Source organism: Solanum verrucosum, unplaced genomic scaffold (assembly GCF_900185275.1).
Source record: "Solanum verrucosum unplaced genomic scaffold, falcon-dt-bn FXZP01000029.1, whole genome shotgun sequence".
NCBI classification, from domain to species: domain Eukaryota; kingdom Viridiplantae; phylum Streptophyta; class Magnoliopsida; order Solanales; family Solanaceae; genus Solanum; species Solanum verrucosum.
This window is the reverse complement of record NW_026020357.1, coordinates 45,312-66,129: the sequence shown is the minus strand read 5'-3', so window position 1 is coordinate 66,129 and position 20,818 is coordinate 45,312. Positions and strand designations below refer to the sequence as shown.

General features: G+C 35.3%; 2 protein-coding genes and 1 pseudogene across 2 annotated transcripts in view; all 3 read right to left on the bottom strand.

Moving 5' to 3' along the window:
* Positions 1–20,818, bottom strand: part of LOC125837709 (acetyl-CoA acetyltransferase, cytosolic 1) — a 392,637-nt gene that overhangs the window by 349,473 nt on the left and 22,346 nt on the right. The gene's annotated exons all lie outside the window — the stretch shown is intronic.
* Positions 17,284–18,551, bottom strand: LOC125837723 (uncharacterized; annotated as a pseudogene).
* On the bottom strand, positions 18,696–19,736 carry LOC125837722 (uncharacterized). Its single transcript, XM_049516802.1, has 2 exons — positions 19,570–19,736; positions 18,696–18,939 (listed from the first exon to the last, which is right to left on the bottom strand). Exons 1-2 carry the CDS (start codon positions 19,734–19,736, stop codon positions 18,696–18,698), a joined length of 411 nt encoding a protein of 136 aa, XP_049372759.1.

Sequence of the window (20,818 nt, the reverse complement as noted above, 5' to 3'; positions counted from 1 at the left end):
AATTCTAACATTTTATTTATAAAGGTATACAAAATTGTTACACTTTTTGAACAATTAATTGTAGGTGTAAAATGAAATTTTAGTATTATGCACAATAGCAAAATTATGAGTATTAATAGGAATATTTTAAACAAACCGACCTCCGGATGTCGCTTTTATTGAAAGTAATTAGATTTAATAAAAAATACCAATGTCATGAGGTCGGTATCACATTAAATTTTAAGATAAATAAAAGTAATCATGTTAATTAAATAATATTGACATCGGGAGGTTGGTATTTTATATTAAATTATTTTTTAACTTGTATAAAACCGTCATTCGGAGGACAATTTATTTAAAGTTAATTGAAAATATTAATTTATTACATAACACAAAATCGTCCTCCGGAAGACGATTTAAATAAAATTAAATCAAAATAGAAAATAATACCGACAACAAGAGGTCGGTTTTTATTGTAATTCATTTTCTGGGAAAAGTTCCGACCTCTTGAGGTCGGAATTTAGTTTACCCCTTAAACCGCAAACCGACCTCCGGATGTCGCTTTTAAAAGTTATTAGATGAAATAAAAATATCGACATCCGGATGTCGCTTTAATTTATAGTAATTAGATGAAATAAAAATACCGACCTCATGAGGTCGGTATTTTAATTACATACTTTTTAATTTTACCGACATTCGGAAGTCAGTATTATAAAATATTTCATTGAGAAAAAATTAAGGTCGGAATTTTTAATGAATTACAATAAAAACTGACCTCTTGATGTCGGTATTATTTTCTCAATTAAATATAAAAAATACCGACCTCATGAGGTCGGTATTTTATATTAATCTATTTTTACTATTTAATTTTACCGACATACGGAAGTCGGTATTATAATTTTTTTTGTTTTTTATTTTACACAAAACCTATTGAGAAAAAATAAAATATTGTTATTTATTTATTTGTTTAATACCGACATCAAGAGGTCGGTTTTTATTGTAATTCATTTTTTCTAGGAAAAATTCCGACCTCCAGAGGTCGGAATTTGGTTTTCCCGCTTTTCGCAAACCGACCTCCGGATGTCGCTTTTAAAAGTAATTAGATGAAATAAAAATACCGACCTCCGGATGTCGCTTTAATTAATAGTAATTAGATGAAATAAAAATACCGACCTCATGAGGTCGGTATTTTAATTACATACTATTTAATTTTACCGACATTCGAAAGTCGGTATTATAAAATATTTAATTGAGAAAAAATTCCGACCTCGTCGGAATTTTTAATGAATTACAATAAAAACCGATCTCTTGATGTCGGTATTATTTTCTCAATTAAATATAAAAAATTCCGACCTCTTATTCATTTTTTCTGGGAAAAATTCCGACCTCCAGAGGTCGGAATTTGGTTTTTCCGGGAAAAATTCCGACCTCCAGAGGTCGGAATTTGGTTTTTTCGCTTTATTTTGCATAAAAACCGACTACTTGTAAATACCAACCTCCATTTGAGGTCGAAAATTTTTAGGTCAGTATTCACTGTTTTTTTAGTAGTGATAATATCTGCCTCGGCCTCCCAAGTAGAACCCTCAACTAACTGATTCCTTTAAAGAACCTTTGCGGAAGCAACTTCTTTGTTTCTCAACCGGAACTTCTTTATGAGAAAGATTGTCCTTTATACGAAGACTCTCCAATGGTACTATAGATGTCGAATCACCAACACATTTCTTGAACAAGGAGACATGAAAAACTGGATGTACTGATGCCAAGTCATTAGGTAAATCAAGTTCATAAACAACTTTACCAATACGCCTCAAAATCTTGTATAGGCCCACATAATGGGGACAAGTTTCCCGTTCTTTCTAAATCTCATCACATCATTCAGGGGTGAAATCTTCAAATAGATCCATTCATTCACATCAAATTCAAGATCTCTTTTTCTAACATCAACATAGGACTTTTATCGACTTTGAGCCGTTTACAACCTTTCTCCAATAAGCCAAACTTTCTCCACGGCCTCATGTACCAACTTGGGACCTATCAAGGCAACTTCACCCACTTCACACCAACCTATAGGAGATCTAAACCTCCTACCATATAGAGACTCAAATGGAGCCATACCAATGATTGAGTGATAGCTATTATTGTATGAAATTCAATCAAAGGCAAATAATCATCACAAATGCCCTTGAAGTCAGTTACAAAAGCTCTCAACATATCTTCCAAAGTTTAGATAATACACTCCACGTGTCCATCAGTTTGCGGATGAAAGGTCGTACTAAGCTTAACACGAGTAGCAAGCCCCCTTTGGAAAAAATTCCAAAACTAAAAAGTGAATTAGGTACCACGATCGGAGATAATGGATAGGGTCAATCCATGCAACCTAACCATCTCCCTTAGATACAACTTAGCATAGTACTCCGTCGAATTAGAAAATTTGACGGGATTGAAATGATCCAATTTTTTCATTTGGTCCACAATAACCCAAATTGAGTCATGTTGTCGCCGAATACAGGGTAAACCCACAATGAAGTCCATGTTCACATCTTCCTACTTCCAAGTAGGGTTACTGATATCTTGGGACAAACCTCCCAAATTTTGATGATCATCTTTCACTTGTTGATAATTAGGAGACTTAGCCACAAATTCTGTAATATCCTTCTTCATTCATTCCACCAATAGACCTCTCGCAAGTCATGGTACATTTTGGTGGCTCCCGGGTGAATGGAATATCGAGAACTATGGGCTTCTGAGAAGATTTTCTTTCTCAAGTCATCTATATTGGGAACACACAAGCAGCCTTGATAACAAAGCATACTATCTCCCCTTTGGGAGAAAGCCTCAACGAATTTCTTAAGCACCGCTTCCTTCAACTTCATCAAGATTGGGTCAAAACCTTGCTTGGCCTTCATGTGAACCATTATGGACCATAACACCGCCTTTGGTAGAGTCAACCTACCGAATTCCCAATCGGGACAATTTATGTACATCTTGAACCAACTCCTTCTTACGATCCTCAATATGAGCAACGCTACCCATGGATAATCGACTAAGAGCATTCGCCACCACATTCTCTTTACCAGGGTGATAGAGAACACTCATATCATAATCCTTTAGTAACTCAAGCCAGCTTCTTTGGCGAAGATTTAGGTCCTTCTGTTTAAGCACACATTGTAAACTTTTGTGGTAGGTAAAGACATCCACATGAACACAATACAAGTAATGCCTCCAAATCTTTAAGGCAAACACAACTCCTGCTAGTTCTAAATCATGGGTAGGATAGTTCTTTTCATGCAATTTAAGTTGCCTTGAAGCATATGCAATGACTTTCCCATTTTGTATAAGGACGTCGACACATCCTAGCACAATTCTCAAAGCATCACAATAAACCACAAACCCATCGATTCCTTCCGGTAAACTCTTTTCATAGGCTTTCGACATCACAATTCAACATGTATCTATTTATTATGGCATTTAATATGGTGACTTTTGGAGTGATTTCTCGACCTATAAATAGGGTTGTTCATTCACATTTGTATGTGAGACTTGAAGATATGTTGAATAAGATTATCTCCACATTCTACTCCACATATATCTTTTATGTATTGTTTGTAGTATATTGTGTATATTTTACAACAATTTTAATTATTTTTTTAATTGTAAGTTATTTATTTGAAAGACAATGAAAGAATCATTAATTAATTGTAAGTTACAATGAATTATTTAATATACTTATCATTTTACCCCTACACTAAATTATAAATTTAATTAATTAATTAAATATTAAATAATAAAATCTCAACTATATATTGGATTATATATATACTAGATTGGTACGGCCCGTGCTCAGTAAAGTAATTACATTACAACGTCAAACATATACCACTCTCGATATCTCCTCAAATAAGGATACAACTTTTTCAAGTGATCCTGCTTTGTGTATCTCTTGTATTAACATTGAATATACATTGTGATCAAAAGAAGATTCCTTTAGCTTCATCTTCTTGAGGATATGATTGCTAAATCCGATGTCATGTCTTCAATTTATAAAGCTAAAGAAATTCTACATTCAATTCAGCACTTTATGACCTATAACATCTCTGTCAATCATTATGACCACAAAATAAAATTAACAAAAATGTGAAAAGATGATGGCAAAGGGGATACATACACAAAATGTTCTTCACTAACATAGATGACCTATGTACATGGTCTTCCTAAACTAACTGAAGGGGGGCATTATGAACAAGTCAGAGTTGACAAATTTTAATTGATGTAGATAAAGTGAATCATCAGTCCTATACCAGTAGGATAAATTATACTTTATCACAACATATAGAGAAAAACATCAAATCTACATATTTTGTTTGCACATTCCTAGACCAAAAATTCTATTTGTGGAGGAGAAACACACACGAAAAGGAATAAAAGTAAATTGAAATCTCAAGCAGAACCACAAGAAATAAAAGAGGAAACACTAAATCTGAAGTATACATGTTATTCTAAAACAAAATTTATGTTAGGCTTCACCCAATCAGATTAAAGTTCTCCAATGAAACATGAGAGTGCATTCGATAGCTAAATCTACTTTTATTTTTGCTTTTATCTCATATTTGCACATCATCCTTCAAAAGCAAGAAGGGGTGCTAAAATTAAAATCCATAGTGATATGCTGATATAGGAAAAAGGGTGTGAAAAATGCTCTAACTTTGGCCGAAATTGCTGTTACGATACCAAACTTTATGGAGGACCTTTTACCCCCTGCACTATTTTATAGTGTATTTTAAAGGTATATATGTTCCCACGTGGGCACATTACTATTAATAATGATGCAATATTTTTGATGTCCACGTGGGCACATATATACCTTTAAAATACACTATTAAATAGTGTAGAGGGGTAAAAGATCCTTTCCAAAGTTCGGTATTATTACAACAATTTCAGTCAAAGTTTGGATATATTTCAAACTTTTTTCCCGCTGATATATATAATATGTGACATTCAGTAACTTAACTCTTTTTGACTTTGCAAGACCAACTTACATTCATAAGAAATCTGTTCTTCACCTTCAATTTATCTACAAGGTAAATTGAGATGATAGCTATTGTTATACGCAAATTCAATCAACGGCAAGTGATCATCCCAATTATCCTTGAAGTCAATTACACATTCTCTCATCATATCTTCCAAAGTTTGGATAGTACGCTCCGCTTGTCCATCGGTTTGCGGATGAAAGGCCGTACTAAGCTTAACCCAAGTACCAAGACCCTTTTGGAAGGATTTCCAAAACTGAGAAGTGAATTGGGTACCACGATCGGAGATAATGGACAAGGGCACTCCATGCAACCTAACAATTTCTCTCAAATACAACTTAGCATAGTCCTCCACCGAGTAAGAAACTTTGTCGGGAATGAAATGATCTAATTTCGTCATTCGATCTACTATTACCCAAATCGAGTCATATTGTCATCGGGTACGAGGTAATCTAACAACGAAGTCCATATTCAGATCTTCCCACTTCCAAGCAGGAATGCTAATATCTTGGGACAAACCCCCCGGTTTCTAATGCTTAACCTTCACTTGTTAACAATTAGGACACTTAGCCACAATTTCCACAATGTTCTTCTTAATCCCATTCCACCAATAGACCTCCCGCAAGTCACTGTACATTTTGGTGGCTCCCAAGTTAATGGAATTCGAGAACTATGGGATTCTGATAAAATTCTGTCTCATAAGTCATCTACATTAGGAACACACAAACGACCTTGATAACGAAGCAAACCAGCTCCCCCTTGAGAGAAAGCCTCTACGGACTTTTTGAGCACCACTTCATTCAATTCCACCAAAGTCGGATCAAGACCTTGCTTGACTTTCACATCTGCCACAAAAGACGATTCTGAACCATTTTTAACCATAACACCACCCTTGGTAGAGTCTATAAATCAAAAACCCATTCGGGCCAATCTATGAACATCCCGAACCAACTCCTTCTTACTACCATCTGCATGAGCAACACTACCCACTGATAATCGACTAAGAGCATCCACTACCACATTTGCCTTACCTGGGTGATAGAGAAAACGCATGTCATTGTCCTTTAGTAACTCAAGCCACCTTCTTTGGCGAAGATTAAGTTCTTTTTGATTGAACGCATAATGTAAATTTTTGTGGTGAGTAAAAACATCAACATGAACACCATATAAGTAATGCCTCCAAATTTTCAAAGCAAACACAACCGCCGCTAGTTCTAAATCATGGGTAGGATAGTTGTTTTCATGCACCTTAAGTTGCCTTGAGGTATAGGCAATGACTTTTCTATTTTGCATAAGGACACTTCATAGTCCAATTCTTGAAGCATCACAATAAAAAACAAACCAATCGGTTCCTTCGGTAAAGTCAACAACGGAGCGGAAGTAAGTTTGTCTTTCAAATCTTGAAAACTCTTCACACATGCTTCAGACCATAAGAACTTGGATTTCTTTTGGGTCAATGCCGTCAATGGAGAGGCAATCGACGAAAACCCTTCAACAAACCTTTTATAGTAACAGGCTAAATCCAAGAAACTTCTAATATCTTATATGGATAGGGGTCTAGGCATACTCTTTACCACATCCGTCTTCTTAGGATCTACCTCAATACCCTTTCCGGAAACAATGTGACTAACAAAACCCACAGACTTCAACCAAAACTCACATTTACTAAACTTTTCAAAGAGTTATTGGTCCTTGAGGACTTGCAACACAACCCTCAAATGATCGGTATGCTAATCTTCACTCCTTTAATAGATCAATATGTCATCAATGAACACAATCACAAACATGTCAAGGTATTACCTAAACACCCTATTCATCAAGTCCATAAAAGTGGTCAGAGCATTAGTCAAGCCAAAGAACATCACCAAAAACTCATAATGACCATATTGAGTTCGATAAGCCATTTTCGGAATATCATCTTCCTTCACCCTCAACCGGTGATAACTCGATCGGAGGTCAATCTTAGAGAAGTAGTTTGCTCCTTGTAGTTGGTCAAACAAATCATATATCCTTGCGAGAGGATACTTATTCTTAATGGTAACCTTGTTCAATTTCCAGTAGTTAATACACATAAGGAGTGAACCATCTTTCTTTTGAACAAACAAAACTAGAGCACCCCATGGAGAGATACTTGGTCGGATGAAACCCTTATCCAACAAATCCTTCAATAAATCTTTCAATTCATTTAGTTCTACTGTATCGATTCGGTAAGGAGGAATAGAGATAGGTTGCGTATCTAGAAGAAGGTCAATATCGCAGTCTATTTCCCTTTTGAGAGGAATACCGGGTAGATCATCTAGAAACACTTTCGAGAACTCATTTACAATGGGGACCGACTCAAGAGTAGGGGTTTCGGAATTTGTATCCCTGACCCTAACTAGATGGTAAATGCAACCCTTAGAAATCATATTTCTAGCTTTAAGATAAGAAACAAACCAACCTTTCAGCATAGAATTTCCCCTTTCCACTCTATGATAGGCTCATTTAGAAACTAAACCTACACCACTGTAGTCCTACAATTAATAGAAGCATAAAACAAATGCAACCAATCCATAAAAAGAATTACATCAAAATCTAGCATATCTAGCTCTACAAGATCAACACGAGTGACTCTATGGGGTAAGGAAACAAGACAATTTCTATAGACTCTCTTAGCCACAATAGATTCACCGATAGGAGTAGAGACTGAAAACTGATTTAACAATACATCTGAAAGAATATCAAACCTCATAGCCACATATGGTGTCACAAAGACAAGATAACACCGGGATTAAGAAAAGCATAAACATCAAGATAAAAGACTTTCAACATACCAGTAACCACATTGGGAGAACCCTCTTGCTCTTGACGAGTCTGGAGTGCATAATTTTTTTTTTGCTTAGAAGTACCTGAACCCGAATTACTAGGTGACGCTTGGCTACCTTTTCTTCCCTTAGCCGTAAGTGTTGGACAATCCCTTATCTTATGTCCACTCTTACAACAACCATAGCAACCATCCATACTGGCTAAACACTTACCCTCATGCTTCCTTCCGCACTTAGCACATGTAGACAATAAAGATCCATCACCATTTCCTCCTTGAGTCTTAGGGTTAGACACCCTATCTTTGTTGAATCTAAATGGAGTATTGGAGGAACCTTGAGCGGAAGACCTTTGTTTTAACCTAGAACGAACATGTCCAGCGGACCTTTAATGTGAAAAATCACCGTCTCCGGTCTTGCCTTCTTCACCTGTCCAGATCTTTCATTAAGTTTCTCATCCTCTATTTGTTTACCATTCGCTGAGAAATGTCCATATCATTGGTAAGCATGGTAGTACAACATTCTTTGACTACCATCTCGGACACACTCGAAACAAACTTACTCATCCTTTCCCTAGAGTCGACAATCATAGTAGGAGCATACCTAGAAAATTGTGTGAACTTCAAAGCATATTATTTCACACTCATGTTTCCTTGACGAAGGTTGATGAATTCTAGTACCTTTGCCTCCCTTATCTCAAGGAGAAAAAACCTATCAAGGAAAGCAACCTTAAGTTTTTGCCAATTGAGAGGACCTGCATCAACTGCCTCCCTTCCTTCCATTGATTAAACAAATTTGAGAAACACCCATAAGTTGGTAAGCGGCCAATTTCGCCTTTTTCACCGGTGTCACCCCCATAATCATCAACACCTTATGATAAGAATCGACTTACCAGAATAAACAAGAAAATAATGCGCAAGCGAAAATACTAAGATAAAAGACAGAATTGAAAGATACGCGAAATTTGAGGAGAAAATCCCCAATTAAAAAAGATGTGCTAAGAACCCTAATTGATCTTAATACTCAAGAATTAGCGGATTAAAGCTAATTTATGATACTAATAGAGCCAATTCAAAAACTTAGATTAAAAAAAGTGATCTAGACCCCTATTTCGTAGAAACTAGAGACAATAATTAGCATAAGACTAATTGCCTTATTTAATTTACGAATAAGAACCAAATATATCAAGTTAAAGAATTAATCCCACCTCTTAAGAATCGTTCTTATAAGGTTGTAAGATAAATCACAAGTAGCCACACACAAAGGTGTAAAGAAGAGAAACTCTCAATTAATAATAATCATGTGTATAAAATAATAAAATCAACCCCTATATAAAAGGAAAACCTATCCCAAATAGAATGGGGTTTAAATCCTACTTTTATGGAAACTTTAAACTAGGGAAACTTTAAACTAGGAAACTTTAAAATAAAGAAGTTTTTAAACTAGGAAACTTTGACTAAACTTTGACTTTAACCGTTTAGCTTTTTGGGCTCCTTTGTGGGGCTTCGTGTGGCCCAATCTTCTTCCATTTGGGCTTGGACTTGAACCACAAAATATGTGTAGCACCTACTCCATTCTTCTCCACAATTCTTGGACTCGTTCTTGGGATTTTCTTCCATGATAAGCATCTTATTGATTTTACATTGAAGCCCAACGATCTTGGCTTGTAACTCCTTATCTTGAGACCTTGATGGTCTTGTTAGGGCTTCCTTCTATAGCCTCATCTGTGCCCTTAGAGATATCATCCCCCTCTTCTTGAAAATAATTTGTCCTCAAATTAGATCCTACATCAAACATGGATAAGTCAGCAACATTGAAAGTAGCACTTACTTGATACTCACCAGGCAAATCCAATATGTAAGCATTGTCTCCAATTCACTCGATAACTTTGAAGAGTCCATCGCCCAAAGGATGCGGAAGCCTTTCTTTATGCATGTGAATCCAAACTAAGTCTTCAGGCTTAAAAATACTTGATTTTGCCCTTTGTTTCGTCGTAAGGCAACCTGTTTATTCCATCTTTCAATGGCCAGTTTAGTCTGTCCATGTATCTTCCTCATCATCTCACCTTTATTCTTTCCATCAAGATTAGTAATATCATTAGTAGGTAGTGGCACTAAATCAAGGGGAGTAAAGGGGTTAAAACCATAAACAACTTCAAAAGGAGAAGACCTAGTAGAAGAATGAATAGTTTTATTATAAGCAAATTCCACCAAAGGCAAGTGATCCTCCCAAGAAGTTAATTTATCTTTCAAAACAGCCCTCAACATGTTCTCTAAAGTTCTATTCACCACCTCAGTTTGCTCATCAGTTTCTGGGTGGCAAGAAGTAGAAAATAACAATTTGGTCCCTAACCTTCCCCAAAGAACACACCAAAAGTGACTTAAAAACTTAACATCCCTATCACTAACAATAGTTCTAGGTATGCCATGTAATTTCACCACCGTCTTAACAAACAAATCAGCCATATGAGAAGCATAATTAGTTTTCAAGCATGGAATGAAACGAGCCATCTTGGAGAATCAATCCACCACAACAAAGACATTGTCCTTGACCTTTTTAGTTTTTGGTAAACCTAAGACAAAATTCGTAGATATATCTATCCAAGGAGAAATTGGAACAGGAAATGGAGTATACAACTCATGTGGTAAAACACTAGATTTAGCATGTTTACATTCTAAACAATGTGCACAAAATTTTTCTACATCTTTGCACATGCCATTCCAATAGAAATTTCCAGCAAGTATGTCTACGGTTTTTGGCACTCCAAAGTGACCCATAAGCCCCCCACAATGTGCCTCTCTTACAAAAACATCACACAATGAACATATTGGCACACCCAACTCATTTTCCTTGAAAAGGAACCCATCACGTAGAGTGAATTTCTCAAAGGGTCCCTTCAAACATGCATCATAAGCAACCCCAAAGTTTGAATCATTAGCATACAAAGTTTTAATGTAATCAAATCACATCAGCTTAGAAGTAAGAGTGGAAACAAGAACGTACCTTCAGGACAATGCATCAGCCACCACGTTGTCCTTACATTATTTGTATGAAATCACATAAGGGAACGTCTCAATGAACTCCACCCACTTGGAATGTCGTTTACTTAACTTAGCTTGGATTTTCAAGTACCTTAATGATTCATGGTGAGTCTTTATCACAAACTTGCGCGGCCATAAGTAATGTTTCCAAGTAGCCAAAGCCCTTACCAAGGCATACAATTCACGATCATAAGTAGAATAATTCAATGTATATCCATTCAATTTCTCACTAAAATATGCAATAGGCTTAGAATCTTGCATTAGAACAGCCCCTATACCTTTTCCACTACCATCACATTCAACTTCAAAAGATATAGAAAAATTAGATAATTGTAACAAAGGAGCAGAACACAACTTATCTTTCAAGACATTAAATGCATGTTTTTATTCCTTTCCCCACTTAAATACCTTATTTTTCTATAGGCTTAGAATCGTGCATTAGAACAGCCCTATACCTTTTCCACTAGCATCACATTCAACTTCAAAAGATTTAGGAAAATCAGGTAATTGTAACAAAGGAGCGGAACACAACTTATCTTTCAAGACATTAAATGCATGCTTTTGTTCTTTTCTCTACTTAAATACCTTATCATTTTTAATAACTTTCGTTAATGGTGCAGCAATTGTACTGAACTCCCTCACAAATCTCTTATAAAAACTAGCAAGTCCATGAAAACTCCTCGTTGCAGTCACACTCTTAGGAATAGGCCATTCTTTTATTGCTTTAATTTTATCTTCATCAACTTCAACACCATTCGAGCTAACACAAAACCAAGAAAGATTACTTTATCAACACAAAACGGGCAGTTGGATAGATTAACATACAATTGTTGCTCCATAAGCTGTCACACCACTTCCTTTTTTTACTATTGTTAAGGATATGACATATTTGTTTTTATAAAAGTAAAAGAAAAAATGTTTTTTTTAGAGTCGCCACTTGAAATTGGGTTTTTAGGTATTCCAAGTCACCAAGTAATTCTTAATTTAAAAGAGGAAAAAAATTATTTATTTTTAGTCTACGAAAACAAAGATTGGGTAAGGAATTCTATTGACCGGAGGGAAGGTGTGAGGCACCCCCGAGTCCCGTGGTTCTAGCACAATCACTTTATTAACTCATGTTTGGCTAAAATAATTTTTGGATAAAAAAAGTAAATTTGTGTTAGTTACTAATTTTTTTTTAATAAAAACTGATTGGCCTAGGAGTGTAATCGCACACAAGACCATTTTTTTAGAAAAAATACACACCAAGGATCGTAACCGAACACATGGTGGTATTTAATATTTTATTTTATTTTAAAAAAAATATTGATAATTATTGACTCAAGTTTTATTTAATAATCATAAAAAAAATTAATGAAAAATGAACTTGTTGCAACATATAGACATGAAAAAGATCTTCTTTTTTTGCAAATTGCTAATTAACGTTTTTTTAAAAAAAAGAAATAAATAAATATATTAAGTATCACTACTTGACGATAAAAACAAAAAGAAAAAAAAGTATATAATTTTTTTTAAAAGAGGATAATGACTAAGCCCCTTTTAAAACAAGTAGTGATATACTTAATTTTTTTATATATTGATATAATTTCAGAAAATGACCACTTTGATCAAATTTCCAGTTTTAAACAAAAAATGATCATATGTTCTCTTTTGAAAGAAAATTGCAAAAAATAACCAATTTTATCTAATAGTTAAATTACTAACCAAAAGTAGCCGATTTTGTTATTTTTTTTCAATAACCATTTCATATATTTATTTAAGAGAGAAAAAAAAAAGAATATATGAAATGATTAAATTTATATTTTTTACAAAAATGACCAGATTTACATTTTTTTGCAAAAAATGACCAATTTTGTGTATTTTTTTTTTTTGCAAAAAACAGCCTCTTTATTTTTCTTTTCTTAAAATGACCAGAAACTAAAAAAAAAAAAAAAACTTTGAGATTGGTTTTTTTTTTTTAGCAAAAGCATGGGTTATGTATCAACTTCATAATGATAAAGATAGAATTAACACTTAATAATAGAACACAAATATAAAATAACAACAAAACAAATTTAACTAATTCCAATAAAGTTATGTATCAACTTCATAATGATAAATAAAGAATTAACACCTAGTTTAATAATAAAACACAAATATACAATAACAACGAAACATAATCATATTAATTATCATAACATATTTAACTAATTCAAATAAACTAAACATAATAATTTAATGAAAAATATAAACGTGCTTCATTATTATTTTGAAGTTTCATTGCAAAATGTAGGAAAATAGATATACCTAAAGAGATGATGACAAAACAATGATGGAAGCAAAACTTAATTGAACTCCCAAAGACCACCAAAGATAAAATATATATATATATATTTTCTTTTAGAAGAAGACTTCTTTTTTCTCTATGTTTATGATTTTCCTTCTTCTAATTTTATGTTCTTGTTCTTTTTTTTTTGTATTTTTTTTTAAATGAAAGAAGAATGAGTTTAAATAAGTGGTGAATATTAACACACATTCTTCTTGAAAACTTAAGAGTCAATGCATGCAATGGACTCTTTGTCTTCCCAAGGTGCCAACAAAGATGACCAATAGAATTTCCTCTTTTCTTTTTTCATTTTCTTTTACCAAAATAAAATTAATTAAAATGTATTGCCTTTTAGATGACCCATTTCTTTTATTCATTAATTGAATAATAGCTAAATGGGTCATCTGGAAATTTAGAATAGGCCCAAAATGCCATTTTAGATGACTCATTTCTTTTATTCATTAATTGAATAATAGCTAAATGGGTCATGTGAATTTAAAATAGGCCCAAAATGTAGACCCATTTGATCAAGACCTAAAAATCAAAAGAAAATCATCCCACTAACACAAAAGCTAAACATCTAAACTTTTGAAGATCAAACACAACAAATAAGACAGAAAATAAAAATAAAAAATAAAAACGAAATTCAAAAAAAACAAAACTCAAGCAACAACTTCAACATGATAAAACACCTGAAGAACACTAAGAAAACAATACAAATCCGGCACCAAAACGACTTATATGGTTTTAAAAAATGTGATAATGACGGATTTAGATAAAGGATGAGAGGGGAAAAAAATTGACATAAATTTTCGGGTGAATGGGGGTTGCCGAAGAACTTTGCCGAATTTATTTTGACTGATTTTGGACATAAAATTTCTATCAAAGGATAGCCCTTGAAGAGATCTACACATTTATGTAAAGGGTATAGGATGGGGATGACCGAAACTTCGTAAATCTAAAGAAAAAGTGAAAATTTATATTTGGTTTTTCATATATCTACGGAGTTTGGCTATGGATAAGGATGAATGATTTGTTGATTTGTGTAGAGGAGGGTGAAAGGAAGAAATGATAAATTTTCGGAGATTTTTCCAGCCAAAGGGTGGTGGCCGGTGGCAACAGTGGCGGCGGTAGTCGATCGACGGCAGGGGGAAGCAAAGGGAAGAAGAAAATAAAATCCAAATAAAAAATTTTAATTTTTGGAGTTTTGTATTTTTTGGTAGGGTCCCATAAGAGCCATTGGATCAAAATATCATGAATGGTTAGGATTCAATCTTGACCATTTCTATTGGACCGAGTCAAAATTGATTGGGCCATCAGAATTTGGTTAAAATCAGCGAAATTCAATCAAAATTGGGTCATTTGGACCAATTAAAAAAATAATACAACCAAAGACAAATAACCTAAAATACAAAACAAAAATATAAGAAAAGACCTTACTATATATATTGTAGGAGTAAAATAAACACGTCAAAAATTAGGTGTTCACAGCATGCCCTTCTTTGCTTGAAAACATGAAGAGTTCTCAAACGAAGAAAGTGAATGAAGTGACTAATTTTTTATTGTTTCAAACTCCATTGAAGCCATTTTGAAAAAGATGACCGAACCTTGGTTCAGAGGTTGCCTACATACCCTTGATTAAAAGGAAATTAGGTCAGTGTAGTTCGAGAAACTTTGATAGCCGAAACTATCAGAAATTGTGGTCAAAAGATTGTTTCATATTGCTTGTCATCATCTATTGTCTATGATTACAAAGAAAGAGCTAGAGAACTAGGCCTCTCTACATTATAAGTGTTACAAGATCCCTACTTGATGTTTTTTCTTAGGGTCTCGTCTTGATCTTCGACTTGGCTTGTGCGTTATCTCTGAGATTGATCTTCATGCTCTCTTGGCGGCTTGTGGATCATTCTCAGGTGCATGTTTTAACTTGAGTTGGCGGTTAATACTCAAAACTCAAGATCACAAAATGAAGAACACAAAAAGGATGTGTTTCTTTTAGGGAAGAAAAAATGAGAATCTTGAATTAGGATGTATAACCCTAGAAAGAAAAGGAGAAGTGGGGCGTGTTACCCTGAGAGTTTCAAATAAGACGTATTGCTTTGTGGATTGTCCTAAGATTGGGTGTATCCCCAAAAATGTGAATATGGTGCGTATAACCCATGAATGTTGGTGCGTATTGCCCAGGATATGCATATGGTGCGTATTGCCCATGAATAGAGAATTGATGCGTATTGCATGTGCATAAGGACTGGTGCGCATTGCATATGAAAGAAGACTAGTGTGTATTGCACATGAATGCAATATTGATGCGTATTGCATGGGATTTTGATTGGTACGTCTTGCTCATGAAAGAAAGACTGGTACGTTTTGCACGTGAATAAATGATTGGTGCGTATTTGCACAGAATTTAGATTGGTGCGTATTGCACATGAATAAAGGACGTGTGCATATTGCACGGAATTTAGATTGGTGCGTATTGCCCGAAGCTCTCGAATTGAGAGACGAGAATGTGAATAGCATGAGATGAAACAACAAACATGTGAAGACTTTGGAGAACTTCTTTTTTGTGATATTTCATTTTTGACTTGTAATCCCGCATTTTCTTTTGTTCCTGTGTTGAGAAAAAGAAAGAGAAAATTCTTAGTTTAAAGTGGTGGTTGGTTTGTAGCCTTGATGCTCCGATGACTTGACCATACTCCTGACCAATTTCTCCAATTGTACTCAAAATCCTTGGTTGAACAACCTTTGAAGCTTCCTCTTTGTCAATTCAGGGGCCTTGATCTTTTTGGTACTATCAAATATCATGGTGCGATTGATGTCCCAAAGAATGAATTTTCCTTTTGAATTTTTTTTCATGACTTGAGAGACTATATCGTGTTCCTTCACGAGTTTTCAGTGAAGATCTAGGGCGTTTTTAGTCCTTGTTCGATGGCATGTCAACTCGGATACTCAACTTTACTTTTGGAAACCCATAGTAAGCTTTGCAATCTTTTACCTTATTTTGTCAAGAGATTATACCGAAAAGACTAGAAAAATATCAGACTTAAGAGTGAAAAATTGGATCAAGAAAGACTATAAACTTAAGGAAGGGCATTCCTTTTTGAAGAAAAATGAGAAAGAGAACTTATTTGGAGGCATATGTCGACTTTGAGTGAACCATGACATGCACTTTGAATTTGACCCCGGATCCGTTTGAGTTGTCTAATTCTCAAAATCTGAACCATTATCAATTTATAACTGATCTATGTATTCTTCATGCAGAGGTATCGAGAAATGGTGATCTTTGCAAATTTCTTCCCATTAGTAATTTTCATGATGTTTTCTTCTTTTATCTTAAGGTGCCCGTAAGAGTTTTCACCGATAAGATTTTCTCTCTTGTCGTCTTATGGTGCCTATAAAGGTTTTCACCGATGAGACTCTCTCATTTTTATTTTTTTTACTTATGGTGCTCACAAGGTATTTCACTCAAAAGTTTTTTCTTTTTTTTCAACAATGTTGTATGATCAATTGTCCGTGCAAGACACGTTAAATCTATCATTCTTAGAGTTGATCAAAATGTCGGTTGCTAGAATAAAATCATAAATGAAATTACAATTTGACACTATTCTATAAAAATAAATGCCCAGTTTTCTATAAATACTGGAATATTGATTTTTTTTTGTATGGCCGAACCCTAAAGGGTTGCCTACGTATCATTTTGGAATCAGGTCAAACGTAGTTCAAATTTTCAAAGAGAGGATTTTTGGTTTATTTTTCTGTTTTTTTAAAGAGATGTCGTTGTTCTCTCAACTATAAACTTGCCATAGTATCTTAGAACACATTAGATGTAGTATCTTTTGACTGCGTCCGCATTAACAATCATGCTTGCGATTTTTTCCCTCCACGTCCGTAAGGTGCAAGGCTCCTTTGGACAACACTTCCTTGATAAGATATGGACCTTGCCAATTTGGGGTGAACTTTCCCTTGGTTTCTTCTTGGTGCGGGAGAATGAGCTTTAAGACTAGTTGACCTACTTCAATGTGTCTTGGGTGCATCTTTTTGTTGTATGCACAAGCCATCATTTGCTGATACACTTGACCAAAATAAACGTCTGTCAATCGTTTCTCATCTATTAATGTGAGCTGCTCTAGTCAGGTTTTGACCCATTCAGTACCTTCAATTTCAACCTCGACAATAATTCTAAGAGATGGAATTTCGATTTCTGCTGGTATCATAGCCTCAGTCCCATACACCAGCAAATAAGAAGTTGCGCCAATCGAGGAGCGCACTATTGTGTGGTATCCCAAAAGTGCAAAAGGTAGCTTCTTATGCCTTTGTCTGGTGTTTTGAACCATCATCCTGAGAATCTTTTTGATATTCTTGTTGGCAGCCTCCACAGCTCCATTGACTTTTGGTCGGTATGGAGTAGAATTGTGATGCACAATTTTGAACTGCTCACATACTTCTTTCATCAAATTGCTATTAAGGACTGTAGCATTATCTATTATGATAGCTCTTGGGATACCAAATCAACAAATGATGTTTGAATGGACAAAATCCATGACCTCCTTCTTAGTGACTGCTTTAAAAGTGATCGTCTCCACCCATTTGGTAAAGTAATCAATTGCGACCAAAATGAATCGATGTCCATTAGAAGCTTTTGGCTCAATTGGTCCGATGACATTCATTCCCCATGCAACAAAGGGCTAAGGAGCGGCCATGGGATGTAACTCTGAAGGAGGTGAATGAATGATCACCATGAATTTGACACTGATGACATTTTTTCACAAAGCGAAAGCAATCTCGTTCCATGGTAGGCCAGTAATATCCTGCTCGGAGTATCTTTTTCGCAAGGACATATCCATTCATGTGTGGTCCACATACCCCAACATGTACTTCATTCATGATCTTCTCGGCTTCTTCAACATCCACACATCTCAATAAGTTCAAATTCAGGGTTCGTTTATATAAAACTTCCCCGCTAAAAAAAACCACTAGCTAGGCGTCTAATAGTCTTTTTTTGGCTTCCATTGGCATGTTTGGGACATTTCCCTGTTTGCAAGAAATTCTTGATGTCTAAGTACCACGGCTCACCATTTGATTCTGCTTCCACAGTGTTACAATAGCCATGTTGGTCTCGAAGTTGAATCTCCAAGGGAGTAATGCAAGTGTTTCCAGGATATGGAAGCATTGCGGCCAAAGTAGCCAAGGCATCTGCCAATTCATTATGAAATCTAGGGATGCATCTAAACTCGATGGACCTAAACCTTTTGCTAAGATCTTCCACACATTGTTTTTATAGAATAAGCTTGAGGTCTCGAGTTTTCCATTTGCCTTGCGCTTGCCGAATAAGCAAATCAAAATCTCCCAACACAATCAATTCTTGCACACCCAAATCTATTGCCATATTTAGACCCATGATGCAAGCTTCATACTCTGTTGTGTTATTTGTACAGAGGAAACGAAGTCGGGCCGTTGCAAGGTAATGCTGCCCTATGGGCGATATGAGAACTGCCCCAATCCCTGTGCCTTTTTTGTTGATTGTTCCATCAAAGTATAATTGTCAAGCCTGATTTTCATCTGAATCCACTTCTTCAACTAAGTTAATCTCTTCATCTAGAAAATAAGTATCCAATGTTTTGTAGTCGCCATCGACTGGATTCTCTGCCAAGTGGTCTGCCAAAGCTTGATCTTTTATTGTAGTTCGAGTGGCATATATAATGTCAAATTCAGTGAGAAAGATTTGCCATTTTGCGAGTCTGCCAGTTGGCAAAGGCTTCTGAAAGATGTACTTCAAAGGATCCATCCTAGATATGAGGTAAGTTGTGTAGGACAAAAGGTAATGCCTTAACTTTTGAGCTACCCAAGTTAGGGCGCAACATGTCCTTTCCAAGAGGGTGTACTTGACCTCATAACTAGTGAATTTTTTGCTCAAGTAGCAGATAGCTTGCTCCTTCCTGCCTATGGAATCGAGTTGACCGAGAACACACCCAAATTAATTATGTCACTGAAAGATATAGAAAGAGAGGCCTATCAGGTTCAAGCGGGACCAATACGGGAGGGTTGGACAAATACTCCTTGATTTTTCCAAAAGCTTGTTAACAATATCTGATAGCAACATCCTTTTTCAAAAGTCTGAAAATGGGCTCACAAGTGGTTGTGAGTTGAGCAATAAACATGCTGATGTAGTTCAACCTCCCAAGTAGACTCATGACTTCGGTCTTATTTTTCGGGGTTGACAAATCTCAAATGACTTTTATTTTGGAAGGATCCAATTTGATTCCCCTTCTACTAACAATAAAACCCACAAGTTTTCCAGATGGAACTCCAAATGCACATTTTGTTGGATTAAGATTGAGATCATATCTCCGCACTCTTTCAAAGAATTTTCTCAAATCTTGCACATGGTCAGCTTGTGTTTTAGACTTGATGATTACGTCATCGACATATACTTCAATTTCTTTTGCATCATATCATGAAACATGGTGGTCATAGCCCTCATGTAAGTTGCCCCAGCATTTTTAAGACCAAATGGCATGACCCTGTAGCAATAAGTCCCCCATGGAGTGGTGAAAGCAGTTTTCTCAGCGTCCTCTTCATCCATCAAGATTTGATGATACCCAGCATAACAATCCACAAAAGATTAAATTTCGTGTTTGGCACAATTATCAACTAGAATATAGATATTGGGCAAGGGAAAGTTGCCTTTTGAACTAGCTTTGCTCAAATCCCGATAGTCAACACAAACTCTTGTCTTTCCATCATTTTCCGACACAGGAACAACATTTGCCAACCAAGTAGTGTAACGAATGGTTTGGATTACATTTGAATTTAGTTGTTTCATGATTTCTTCCTTGATTTTTTCACTCACGTCCGGTTTGAATTTTCTTCTTTTCTGTTGGACGAGTGGAACAACAGAATGAGTGGGTAACTTATGGACCACTAAATCAACACTCAAACCTAGCATGTCATCATAAGACCAAGCAAACACATCTTTGTATTCAAACAAAAGTTGTATTATGGCATCTCTAATTTCCTTCTTGACATGAAGACTTATTTTTATTTCTTTGACTTCTTCATTACTTCCCAAATTGATTGCCTCGGTTTCCCTAAGATTAGGCTTAGGTTTGCGCTCAAACTATTCCAATTCCCTATTAATTTCCCTAAAAGCCTCTTCTTCATCATATTCAACCTCTTGACTCGATGATTCAAGAATAAACAACTCTTTGAGATCTGGGAGTGAATTTCGCATGCATGTCATGTTATCAAAGCTGGCATATACAGAACTGGAAAATGGAGAATAAGAATTAGGGGAGGGGAAAAGACAAAGATTTACTATGAAATTGAAATTTCATTTCATTGAAGTTGAAAAAAAGGATAGAAGGGTTAACACTAATACGAAACATTTTCAAATATTCGGATCACAACCCTGACAACAACAAAATACAAAAGAGTAGCAAAACAAACTACCAAGACTCCTTTCTTATCGAGAAAGGAGTGGCTTCCTAATTGTTTAGCTCAAAGCCTGAGCCCACGAGCTGCACATCAGCATGACTTGAACCTTCACCAACTTGGACCATGTTTTCTTCACAAACAACTGACTGAGATCCTAAATAATTTCTTCAATATCTTCATGAGTAAAGGAAGCTTCCATTTCTGGATCCTGAGGCTTGATAAAGGAATGAA